Source organism: Callithrix jacchus, chromosome 21 (assembly GCF_049354715.1).
Source record: "Callithrix jacchus isolate 240 chromosome 21, calJac240_pri, whole genome shotgun sequence".
NCBI classification, from domain to species: domain Eukaryota; kingdom Metazoa; phylum Chordata; class Mammalia; order Primates; family Cebidae; genus Callithrix; species Callithrix jacchus.
In genome coordinates, this window is record NC_133522.1 from 42,336,073 (window position 1) to 42,348,214 (window position 12,142).

Genomic DNA, 12,142 nt, shown 5'->3' on the forward strand with positions numbered 1-12,142 from the left:
TAGTTTTATAGTGAAGAAATACTGCTGAAAGCATCTAGCTTCACATCTTGACATTTGTGCTGAAAACAATAAGTTTTCCATAATTTACTAGGTGTACTTTTCTACACCTCAGAGCCTTTCTAATGCACTATCATTAAGTATCATTAAAGAAATAAATATTGGCTGGGCACAGTGGCTCACACCTGTAATCCCAGCACTTTGAGTGACTGACGTGGGCTGACCATTTGAACCCCGGGGTTCAAGACCAGCCAGGGCAACATAGCGAAGCCCCATCTCTACAAAAAATTAGCCAGGCATGGTGGCACACAGCTGTAGTCCCGGCTACTTGGGAGACTGAGGCAGGAGGATCACTTGAACCCAGGAGGTTGAGGCTACAGTGAGCTGTGATCCCACCACTATACTCCAGCCTGGGTAATAGAATAAGATCCTGTCTTAAATAAGAAATAAAAAGATAAATAAATATTTTGTAAATATCGATGGTAACAATAATCTAATGCCCTTAATAAAGATCATGATTTTTCACCAGGGAATATAGAATTAAACTAGTGTGAATTTCCTATCACTTGCCTCCAATTGTGGTTTTCTCAGGAAGTGAAACATATTTGCTGTATTTATTCTAGACATGCAGAGCAGTTCTTTGAAACTATTCTCAAGTTTCGAACAGAAAGCCATGCTGTTAAAGCGCCAGGCATTTGCTGTCTTCAGTGGAGAACTTGATCAATACCACCTTTACCTTCCACTGATACAAGGTAAGACAACTGTCTTAGTCTGTTTTATGCTGCTATGACAGAATACCTGAGACTGGGGAGCTTATGAAAACAGAAATTGATTGCATCACAGTTCTGGAGGCTGAGAAGTCCTATATCCCGGGGCTGGGTCTGGCAAGGGCCTTCTTGCTGTGGCAGAAGGCGGAAGGGCAAGAGAGCAAGAGGGGGCTGAATGTGCCCTTTTATTACAGTACCAATCCCATCCATGATGTGGCCTAATTACCTCCTAAAGGCCTCACTTCCCGGTGACATTACAGTGACAATAAAATTTCAGCATGCATTTTGGACGGGACAAACATTCAAACCACAGCTGACCTGCCCTCACCCCCCACACAGACAGACCCATGAGGGGCTGAGGTGATTAGTTACCAGAGGGGCCTACTACATGCCTTGGCATGACTGTCACATGCTAAAACAAGTATTCTGAAGAGTTACAGAACTTGAGAAATACATTGGTAAATCTGAAACTTTATTTTGAAATCAATTATAGGCCAGGTACAGTGGCTCATAACTCTAATCCCAGCACTTTGGGAGGACCAGGTGGGCGGATAACTTGAGGTCAGGGGTTTAAGACCAGCCTGACTGACACGGTGAAACCACATCTCTACTAAAAATACAAAATTAGCCAGGCATGGTGGCACACACCTGTAATTGCTGCTACTTGGGGGGCTGAGGCAGGAGAATCAATTGAACCTGGGAGGCCAGGGTTGCAGTGAATCGAGATTGTGCCACTGCACTCCAGCCTGGGCAACAAGAGTGAAACTCTGTCTCTAAATAAATAAATAATACAGTCAATCACAGTGTTATTAATTTTTTATTAGGTAGTTTTAAAAGTCTGACAGTGCAGTATAGGAATAATACTTCCTCGGCACTGTCTCTGCAGATTCCTCCTGCAGTTAAGATACTTGGTGTTTACAATACTCCCTTAATCAGCACCTTCAGCTGAGACCAGGGAAGGGGCAAGATTTTGGAGAAAGACCTGATTTTGTCCTTAACAATTTTTTTTCTTCTTCCCTGCTATATTCTTTGACTGTATAAAAATAATTATTGCCCGCTAGGTGCAGTGGCTCACGCCTGTCATCCCAGCACTTTCACAGGCCAACGCAAGTGGATCGCTTGAGGTCAGGAGTTTGACATCAGCCTGGCCAGTGTGGTGAAACTCCATCTCTACTAAAATTAGCTGGGTGTAGTAGCTCATGCCTGTAATCCCAGCTACTGGGGAGGCTGAGGCAGGAGAATCACTTAAACCCTGTAGGCTTTACAAGGTTACATTGAGCAACCACTGAGATTGCGCCACCGCACTCCAGCCTGGGAGACAGAGAGACTCCATTGCAAAAAAAATAAATAATTAAATAATAATATTTATTATTATTGCTGATATTGTACATGATTGTGAGGGTTGTTTTTTTTTGGTTTTTTTTTTTGGGACGGAGTTTCGCTCTTGTTACCCAGGCTGGAGTGCAATGGCGCGATCTCGGCTCACTGCAACCTCCGCCTCCTGGGTTCAGGCAATTCTCCTGCCTCAGCCTCCCGAGTAGCTGGGATTACAGGCACGTGCCGCCATGCCCAGCTAATTTTTTGTATTTTTAGTAGAGACGGGGTTTCACCATGTTGACCAGGATGGTCTCGATCTGTTGACCTCGTGATCCACCCGCCTCGGCCTCCCAAAGTGCTGGGATTACAGGCATGAGCCACCGTGCCCGGCCGAGGATTTTGTTATTTAACTTCTCATAAAATGTTCAGGTGGCAAAGATGACATTCTGTTTTGTTTTTATTTTTGTTTTGAGACAGGATCTTATAATCCCAGCTACTTGCCTCAGCCTCCCAAGTAGCTGGGATTACAGGGCTCACCACCATGCCCGGCTAACATGGTGAAATCCCATCCCTATTAAAAATACAAAAATTAGCCAGGTGTGGTGGTGCATGCCTGTAATCCCAGCTACCCACAGGGGTGAGGCAGGAGAATCGCTGACACCTGGGAGGCGGAGGTTGTAGTGAGCTGAGACCGCACCACTGGACTCCAGCCTGGGTGACAGAGTGAGAGTCCCTCTCAAAAAACAAAAAAAGAAAAAGAAAGGTCATTACATGAGATGATGATTTGATGGTGAATTTGACTGACTGTAGTAATCACTTCCCTGTGTATGTGAATAGCGAGATAAGTATATGTACATATCATATTGTCCACCTTAAATATGTGCGATAAAATGTGCTTAAGATTTTCACAATGATCACAAAACAAACAGTAATAAGCATAAAGCAAGTATTTATTTCAAAAAAGAAAACGGGCAAAATGCTACTTCTCTAAAATGAGATGAGAACAGACATTGTGTGTCACAGAGGCTTCTGCCTAGAGGATGAGAAAGATGTGGAGGAAACGCTGCCTTCCGGTTAGCAGGACGAAGCTGGCTCGTCCCTGTCTGTCGCAGTATCTTCCATCTCCAGTCTTCCTCATTGTCATGAACTTTTTGTTTTTTGGGTTTTTTTGTTTTTCTGGGTGACAGAGTGAGACTCCATCTCAAAAAAAAAAAAAAGTTTATTACTTATATACTAACGTTCTACAGCAGGTCTTAGCTAGCATGACTACGGTTCATCTGTTTGCTGTAGCAATTTGTTACATTCCTAGGAAACCTTAAGCTATGAGAAAAAAAAGTCTCATTCTACAAATGACCGTTTCCGAGGAGAAGCAGGGAAGAGTGTGAGGAGCTAGAGAGTGTGACTTGAAGGACTTTTCCCTCCATAGGAGTTTTGTCATGGCCATCAAGTTGAAACCTCAGTGAATAAATCTATTATATTTACTTGCTCCACTTTCTACCCGCCACCCCCAAAATATGGTGTTGTCTCCCAGCCAGTCAATCCCACTGTGTAAGTCCATCCCTCACCACAGGTGCTTGGCTTCTGCGCCTCCTAATTCATATTCTTAGAAGAACATTTAAGTGGCCATTAGTCATCTGGTGGATTTGAGTGTCTTTCTTCTCAGCTGTGGCGGTGGGACAGCCCATGGGAATCGTTTTCTTTGAGGTTTGGCAAGAGCCATGAACTGCTGTATTTCACAAGAAGAGGGCTAGGGTAAACAAGTTGTGCAAAAACATCTCCTTTTTTTTTTTTTTGAGACAGGTTCTTGCTCTGTTGCCCAGGCTGGAATGCACTGGCGTGATTGTGGCTCACTGCAGCCTCTACCTCCTGGGCTCAAGTGATCCTCTCAAGTAGATGACCCTACAGGCGTGTGCCACCACACCTAATTTCTTTAAAAATACTTTTTGTAGAAATGAGGTCTCACCATGTTGTCAGGCCTGGTCTCGAACTCTTGAGCTTAAGCAATCTACCCGCCTCGGCCTCCCAAAGTGCTGGATTCCAGGCGCGAGCCACCGAGCCTGGCCTGTAACGCTCCTTCCTTGCCCTGGGCTGTTACCAGAATGTCAGAACAATCAGTTTAATCTTTCTTTGTCTGATAAGAAACCCCAAACTGCATATCTGTGTGACGTCTTTAAAATCTTCTTTCCTTAGAACGCCTGACAGACAATCTCAGAGTTGGACAGACATCCATAGTTGCTGCTCAGATGTTTCTTTTTTTCAGAGTTTTGCTGCTAAGAATATCTCCTCAACATTTGACTTCATTGTGGCCAATAATGGTCTCTGAATTGGTGAGTACAGGTATTGTCAGTTTGAAAGAAAGGTTGGAGCTTTTTAAAATGCTTTTTCAGTAACATATACTATTTCATGTGCATCCCATTTTATCTAAAAGGTTTTTTTTTTTTTTGTTTTTTTTTTATGAGACAGAGTCTAGCTTTGTCACCAGGCTGGAGTGCAGTGGTGTGATCTCGGCTCACTGCAACCTCTGCCTCCCAGTTTCAAGCAATTGTTCTGCCTCAGCCTCCTGAGTAGCTGGACTACAGGCACATGCCGCCATGCCCAACTAATTTTTATATTTTTAGTAGAGATGGGGTTTCACCATGTTGGCCAGGATGGTCTCGATCTCCTGACCTTGTGATCCACCTGTCTTGGCCTCCCAAAGTTCTAGGATTACTGGCGTGAGCCACCACACCTGGCCTAAAAGTTATTTTTAATCAGGTTGGTAGCACATGGTTTACTCTTGGTTAAATAGAGAATATTTTACCCTATAATCGTATTTGATCTCTCACCTGTCAGTTATTCTGATTCACTTTTTTGATTATCAAATGGTACCATTTGATAATATTTACTAGTTTTTTATATACATATAAATTTGGACCAGGGTAGTAGCTCATGCCTGTAATCCCAGCACTTTGGGAGGCCAAGGCGAATGGATCACTTGAGCCCAGGAGTTCAAGACTAGGCTGGGCAACATGGTAAAACTCCTTTTCTTTTCTTTTCTTTTTTTTTTTTTTTTTTTGAGACGGAGTTTTGCTCTTGTTACCCAGGCTGGAGTGCAGTGGCGCGATCTCGGCTCACCGCAACCTCCGCCTCCTGGGTTCAGGCAATTCTCCTGCCTCAGCCTCCTGAGTAGCTGGGATTACAGGCACGCACCACCATGCCCAGCTAATTTTTTGTATTTTTAGTAGAGATGGGGTTGGCCATCCTGTTGACCAGGATGGTCTCGATCTCTTGACTTGTGATCCACCCGCCTCGGCCTCCCAAAGTGCTGGGATTACAGGCTTGAGCCACCGCTCCCGGCCTGGTAAAACTCGTTTTCTACAAAAAAATACAAAAATTATCTGGGCATGGTGGGAGGTTGCATCTGCAGGAGGTTGAGACTGCAGTGAGCCATGATTGTAGTATTTCGCTCTAGCCTGGGTGACAGAGTAAGACTCCATCTTATTCATTCATTCATAAATTAATCGATTTTTTAAAATAAGTAAAAATATAAGACCGGGTGCGGTGGCTCACACCTAGAATCCCAGCACTTTGGGAGGCCAAGGTGGTGGATCACAAGGTCAAGAGATCAAGACCATCCTGGTCAACATGGTGAAACCCTGTCTCTATTAAAAACACAAAAAATTAGCTGGGCATGGTGGCACATGCCTGTAATCCTAGCTACTCAGGAGGCTGAGGTAGGAGAATTGCCTGAATCCAGGAGGCGGAGGTTGCGGTGAGCCGAGATATATATATATATTCAGATAGGTTTAATATCTCTCAGTAACTTGAATGCATTTTTTTTTTTCAGATTCAGACATTCACACAGCTTGAAGATGATCTAAAAGATGAAGATGAGTCATTGAGGTAAGCAGCACAAGATCTGTGCATGGGAGGAAAAGATGGTCAAGATTAAAGGACATCACTTGAGATGCAGGGTTATCTAACGCTAAATGCTGTTTTCTTAAAGTACTTGTGAAAGGACCAGCTATTCCGAAAATTTCTTAAAAGGAAAATTCTTCTTAGGGCTATATCATAGGAGAATGGACTATTCACAGAGCTGAATGAATTTATAACAAGCATTTCTCTGCACATTTATAGAAGCAGCAACAAAGTAAACCGAACAAAAGTTTCAGTCCCGGATGGAAATGGACCCTCAGTGGGGGAGATTCCCCAGAGTGAACTCATCTTGTATTTATCTGCTTGCAAATTCCTGGACACGGCGCTTTCTTTTCCACCTGACAAGATGCCATTATTTCAAATGTAAGTCAGATCGAATCGTGTGTCCTTCTTGAAGTAGGAGATTTCTTTTTCCCTTTTAAGCACTCTCACTTGTTTTTTTCATGTACAGTCTACGGGAAACCACCATCTGGGTTTCTAGTGACAGCTGAGCCAGCTCAGAATACCAAGTTTCAGATTACTTGCAACATCTGTGGCTCTGTGAATTTGGCTCACAGGAGTGTTTATGAATGTGTTTCTATGGGTGTGTGTGTGTGTGTGTGTGTGTGTGTGTGTGTGTGTGTGGTTTTTGCTACTGAATGCTTATAAAACAGGGCTTACCCACTGGTGGTCCCCACCGCCTCTGTGTAGACCTTTTTGTCTGTGTTTAGTTACATGCAAATGCCTTTCTTTGGAGCCTGCCATCTCCAATTCACTTTGCCCCTTAGGCTTATGTTTCCTTTAGGCTCCACACAGCTGCTCGTTTGTTTAATTTCATGCCCAGCCCCAGAGGCTATTTCTCTCCTACTCCCACAAAGAGAGTAATCATGTAGAAATGTTTGTGGTTTAAAAAGTGGGTTCTCATAAATGCACATTGCTAAGTGAAAGAAGCCAGTCTGAAAAGGCTACACACTGTATGGTTCTGGAAAAGGCAAAACTGTGGAGACAGTAAAAAGATCAGTGGTTGCCAGGGGTTGGGGAGAGGGAGAGAGGGATGAATGGGTGAAGCACAGAGGATTTGTAGGGCCGTGAAATTGTTGCATATGGAACTATAATGGTAGATCCACGTCATTGTCCATTTCTCCAAACCCATACAATGTACACCACCAAGAGTGAACCCTGATGTAAACTCTGGACTTAGAGAGGATAATGGTGAGTCAGTAGAGGTTCTTCAGTTTTAACAAATGTACCGCCCTGGTGCAGGATGTCAATAATAGGGCAGACTTGTATGTGTGTAAGAATGGGGTATAGAGGAATGGTACTTTCTGCTTCGTTTTGCTGTGAACCTAAAGCTGTTCCACAAAAGAGAGTTTTTCAGTTTTTAAAAAGTGGGGTTGGGTTGGGCATGGTGTCTCAGGCCTGTAATACCAGCGCTTCAGGAGGCTGAGGTGGGTTGATCACCTGAGGTTGGGAGTTCGGGAGTTCAGGACCAGCCTGGCCAGTATGGCAAAACCCTGTCTCTACTAAAAAGACAAAAGTTAGGCTACGTGTGGGACTCATGCCTATAATCCCAGCACTTTGGGAGGCTGAGGTGGGCAGATCACTTGAGGTCAGGAGTTCAAGGCCAGCCTGGCCAACATGGTAAAATGCTGTCTCTACTAAAAATACAAAAATTAACCAGGTGTGGTGGTGGGCACCTGTAATTCCAGCTACTCAGGAGGTTGAGGCAGGAGAATCAGTTGAACCTGAGAGGCAGAGGTTGCAGTGAGCTGAGATTGCACCACTGCACTCCAGTCTTGGTGATAGAGCAAGACTCTGTCTTAAAAAAAAAAAAAGTGGATTCTGATGTATGCAAATGTGCATAGCAACATTACTTATAATAGGCAAAAAGCAGAGACAACCCAAATGGCCGTCAGCTGATAGATAACATGACATATCCATAGAGTGGATATGTCCAGGAATGGATATGTTCAGGATGAGACAGTGTGGATTTGTGGGTGCCTAAGTCTCAACGGTATAGGGGTTGGGGTGGTGATGGATGAGGGGAATGGGATTTCTCTTTAGGGTAATGAAATATTCTAAAAATAATTGTGATAATAGACGTGCAACTCTATGAATATAATAAAAGGCATTGAGTTGTCCATACTAAATCGATGTAGTATGTGAATTATATCTTAATACAACTAATGTTAACGACATTGAAGGGCTCTTTCAGCAGGCCTGACCTTGGGTTTGTTCCCTGCAGTTACAGGTGGGCATTTGTTCCAGAAGTAGACACAGAGGGCCCTGCCTTCCTGTCGGATGTAGAGGAGAATCACCAAGAATGCAAACCCCACACTGTCAGGATTCTAGAACTTCTAAAATTAAAATTTGGGGTAAGTGCTTTGCTTTTCTTTTTTTTTCGAGATGGAGTCTCACTCTGTCATCCAGGCTGGAGAGTAACGGCACAGTCTCAGCTCACTGCAACCTCTGCCTCCTGGGTTCAAGCGATTTTCCTGCTTCAGCCTCCTAAGTAGATGATAGTACAGGCACCTGCCACTACGCCCCTAATTTTTGGTATTTTTAGTAGAGATGGGGTTTCACCATGTTGGCCAGGCTGTTCTCAAACTCCTGACCTTGTGATCCACCTGCCTTGGCCTCCCAAAGTGCTGGGATTACAGGCACATGCCACTATTCTTGCCTAATTCTTGGTGGTTTTTGTTTTTTGTTTTGAGAGAGTCTCATTCTGTTGCCTAGACTGGAGTGCAGTGGTGGGATCTTGGCTCACTGCATCCTCCGCCTACCAGGTTCAAGCAATTCTCATGCCTCAGCCTCCCAAGCAGCTGGGAGAATATGCATGTGCCACCACGCTTGGCCAGTTTTTGTATTGTTAGTAAAGACAGGGTTTCACCATGTGGGCCACGCTGGTCTTGAACTCCTGACCTCAAGTGATCTGCCCACCTTGGCCTCCCTAAGTGCTGGGATTACAGGCATGAGCCACCATGCCCACACTGTTTCGAAGTTTTTTATAAATGTCTAACTGCTTTTTTCAAAGCTAGATTCAAAAAGCAGGCCAGCCACCGCACCTGGCCTGCTTTTCTTTTTAAAAATTATATTCATGGAGAAGGAGGAGGCAAAAAAAATTATATTCAGGAGGCCAGTAATCCCAGCACTTTGGGAGACCGAGGCAGGGAGATCACCTGAGGTCAGGAGTTTGAGACCAGCATGATCAACATGGTGAAACCCCATCTCTATCAAAATTAGTTGGTGTGGTGACAGGTGCCTGCACTTTGGGAGATCGAGGTGGGTGGATCACCTGAGGTCAGGGTTTGAGACCATCCTGGCCAACAATAAACAGTGAAGCCATAGCATTTTTACAGGTTTGTTTTTTCTGCAGGAGGTCAGCAGCTCTGATGAGATCACCACGAAGCATGCATTCCCGCTTCTGCGCCAACATTCTGTTTCCAGCATCAGGCAGTTGATGCCATTCTTCAGGACCCTAAACTGTGCATTTAAAACCCAAAGACAGCTGCCTGCTGATACCCCAGGAGCTCCATTCTTGGAGTTTCCTGTCACAGATAGCCCGAAGGTCTTAAAACAACTGGAAGAATGCATCGAATATGATTTTCTGGAACGCCCAGAATGTTAACTGTGTGAGAAGGAATGTGTTTAATCCATGTATTGGGACTTTAATGAAAACCAGGTTATATTCTAAAGAAGAAAGAAGACAGGATAGCATTTTTAAACAAGCCTATTTCCATTTTGAAAATAGATTTCAGGGTGGGCACAGTGGCTCATGCCTGTAATCCCAGCACTTTGGGAGGCCAAGGCAGGCAGGTCACGAGATCAGGAGTTCGAGACCAACCTGGCCAACACAGTGAGACCCTGTCTCTACTAAAAATACAAAACTTAGCCAAGCTGTAATCCCAGCTACTCAGGAGGCTGAGGCACGAGAATCACCTGAACCCAGGAGGTGGAGGCTCAGTGAGCTGAGGTCATGCCACTGCACTCCAACCTGGGTGACAGAATGAGACCCTGTTTCAAAAAAAAAAAAAGTAGATTTCAGATAATTTTCTGCTCCACAACAGAACATACCCCCTAAATGCCTTGTAATATATTTGAATCTGATTCTGCATTTCGTCCTCAATTTATGTAATGAAAATAGAATTAATATATCATGTAATAGTAGCACAAATTTGTAATATGAAGTAAAGTATGAAGAGAGTGAAGAAGTTGTTTTCTTTGTTGAAGCAGATATATGGGTCTCAGTATATTTCTCTAAAAGTTTAAACTTATTAAAAGAATGTTATTTTTAACCTTTCACACAAATGTTTTTTAAAGTGCTTATTTTGGTAATACATTTTAAAACTAAAATACATTGTTTTCTGAGGACAATAATTGCCCTTAACCCATTCAGCAGAGGTAAGGTAACCTCAATGTATTCAACCCTTGCACATTAAAAATCACATTTGCTGGGCGCAGTGGCTCATGGCTGTAATCCCAGCACTTTGGGAGGCCAAGGCTGGCAGATCACCTGAAGTTGAGAGTTTGAGACCAGCCTGACCAACATGGAGAAACCCTGTCCCTAGTAAAAATACAAAATTAGCCAGGCTTGGTGGCACATGCCTGTAATCCCAGCTACTCAGGAGGCTAAGCAGGAGAATCGCTTGAACCCAGGAGGTGGAGGTTGTGGTGAGCTGAGATCATGTCATTGCACTCCAGCCTGGGCAACAAGAGCAAAACTCTGTCTCAAAAAAAAAAAAAAAAAAAAAATCACGTTTGCACAGTTTAATAACATAAGAAGTACAGGGTTTTAAATTTCTGACCGCACTTTCTTTTTTCTTTTTCTTTTTTTTTTTTTCTTTGACAGGGTCTCTCTCTGTCACCCAGGCTGGAGTGCAGTGGCACAGTCTTAGTTCACTGCAACCTTCACCCCCTGGGTTCAAGCGATTCTCCTGCCTCAGCCGCCCAAGTAGCTGGGATTACAGGTGCACCACCACACCCAGCTAATTTTTTTGTGTTATTAGTAGAGACAGGGTTTTGCCATGCTGGCCAGGGTGGTCTCGAACTCCTGACCTCAGGTGATTCACCTGTCTCGGCCTCCCAAAGTGCTGGGATTATAGGCATGAGCCACTATGTCTGGCCTTGACTATGTCGATTTATATTAGAGAGTGCTTGGGCCAGACGTGGTAGCTCACACCTGTAATCCCAACACTTTGGGAGGCCAAGGCAGGCAGAACCCTTGAGCTCAGGAGATCGAGACCAGCCTGGCCAACATAGTGAAACTACATCTCTACTAAAAATACAAAACTTAAGGCTGGACACCATCCATGGCTCACGCCTGTAATCCCAGCACTTTGGAAGGCTGAGGCGGACAGATCACTTGAGGTAGGAGTCCAGGCCAGCCTGGCCAACATGGTGAAACCCCGTCTCTACTAAAAACACAGAAAATTAGCTGGGCGTGGGGGCGTGCGCCTGTAATCCCAGCTACTTGGAGGCTGAGGCAGGAGAATCGCTTGAACCTGGGTGGCGGAGGATTGTACCACTACCCTCCAGCCTTGGCAACAGAGTGAGACTCCATCTCAAAAAATAAAAATAAACATAGTTTCGGAAACTTGAAGGCCTGAAACTGTCAGGAACTCTCCCGTCTGGCCTTCTGTTCCCTTTGGTAAAGAGATTTCACCACTTTGCAGACATCACTGTACATTGAAATGATCCTTTCCTAGGCACAGAATTCTCTGGCTTGGCAGCATCTCGTCCTGCTGTTTTTCAAGAATCTTTGTCTCTTGCCAGCTACCTACCCTGTTTAGCACCATGGTCTGGAGCATCTTCTTGGCTGTGGGTGCTTTAAGTCTGCCACTGAGCATAGTGCCTTCCAGACCTACTGGTCTGTGTCATGTCCCCCGTTCACTTCACCCTCCAGGCCAGATGATGCAAACTGCCCAAATGAGCGCTCTTATATTACTCCTCTGGAACACAATAGCTGCTTTGGAGATTTAACTAAAACCAAGAGGAAGCAAGGCGCATCGGACATGGTGGCAGGAGAGAGAGTGAAGGGGAAAACTGTCTCGCGCTTTAAACCACCAGATCTTGTGAGAACTCACTATCATGAAAACAGCACGGGGAAACCACCCCCATGATCCAATCACTTCCCACCAGGTCCCTCCCATGACACATGGGGATTACAG

At 44.5% G+C, this 12,142-nt stretch overlaps 1 protein-coding gene across 8 annotated transcripts in view; it reads left to right on the forward strand.

Annotated features, from left to right (window-relative positions):
• Positions 1 to 10,283, forward strand: part of DOP1B (DOP1 leucine zipper like protein B) — a 115,434-nt gene extending 105,151 nt beyond the window's left edge. For 6 of the 8 annotated variants that reach the window (XR_013530616.1, XR_013530617.1, XM_008986644.5 and 3 more), the window contains 6 exons: positions 621 to 749; positions 4,272 to 4,408; positions 5,908 to 5,963; positions 6,198 to 6,359; positions 8,221 to 8,350; positions 9,352 to 10,283. Coding sequence is in view for 4 of the 8 variants with exons in the window: in XM_008986644.5 (XP_008984892.2) it covers positions 621 to 749; positions 4,272 to 4,408; positions 5,908 to 5,963; positions 6,198 to 6,359; positions 8,221 to 8,350; positions 9,352 to 9,603 (866 nt within the window). In the remaining 4 variants the exon portion in view is untranslated. Of the gene's footprint in view, positions 1 to 620; positions 750 to 4,271; positions 4,409 to 5,907; positions 5,964 to 6,197; positions 6,360 to 8,220; positions 8,351 to 9,351 lie in introns of those variants that run through there. The other 2 variants (XR_001908649.4, XR_004737754.3) reach the window with 2 other exon arrangements.
• The last annotated feature ends 1,859 nt before the right edge of the window (positions 10,284 to 12,142 follow it).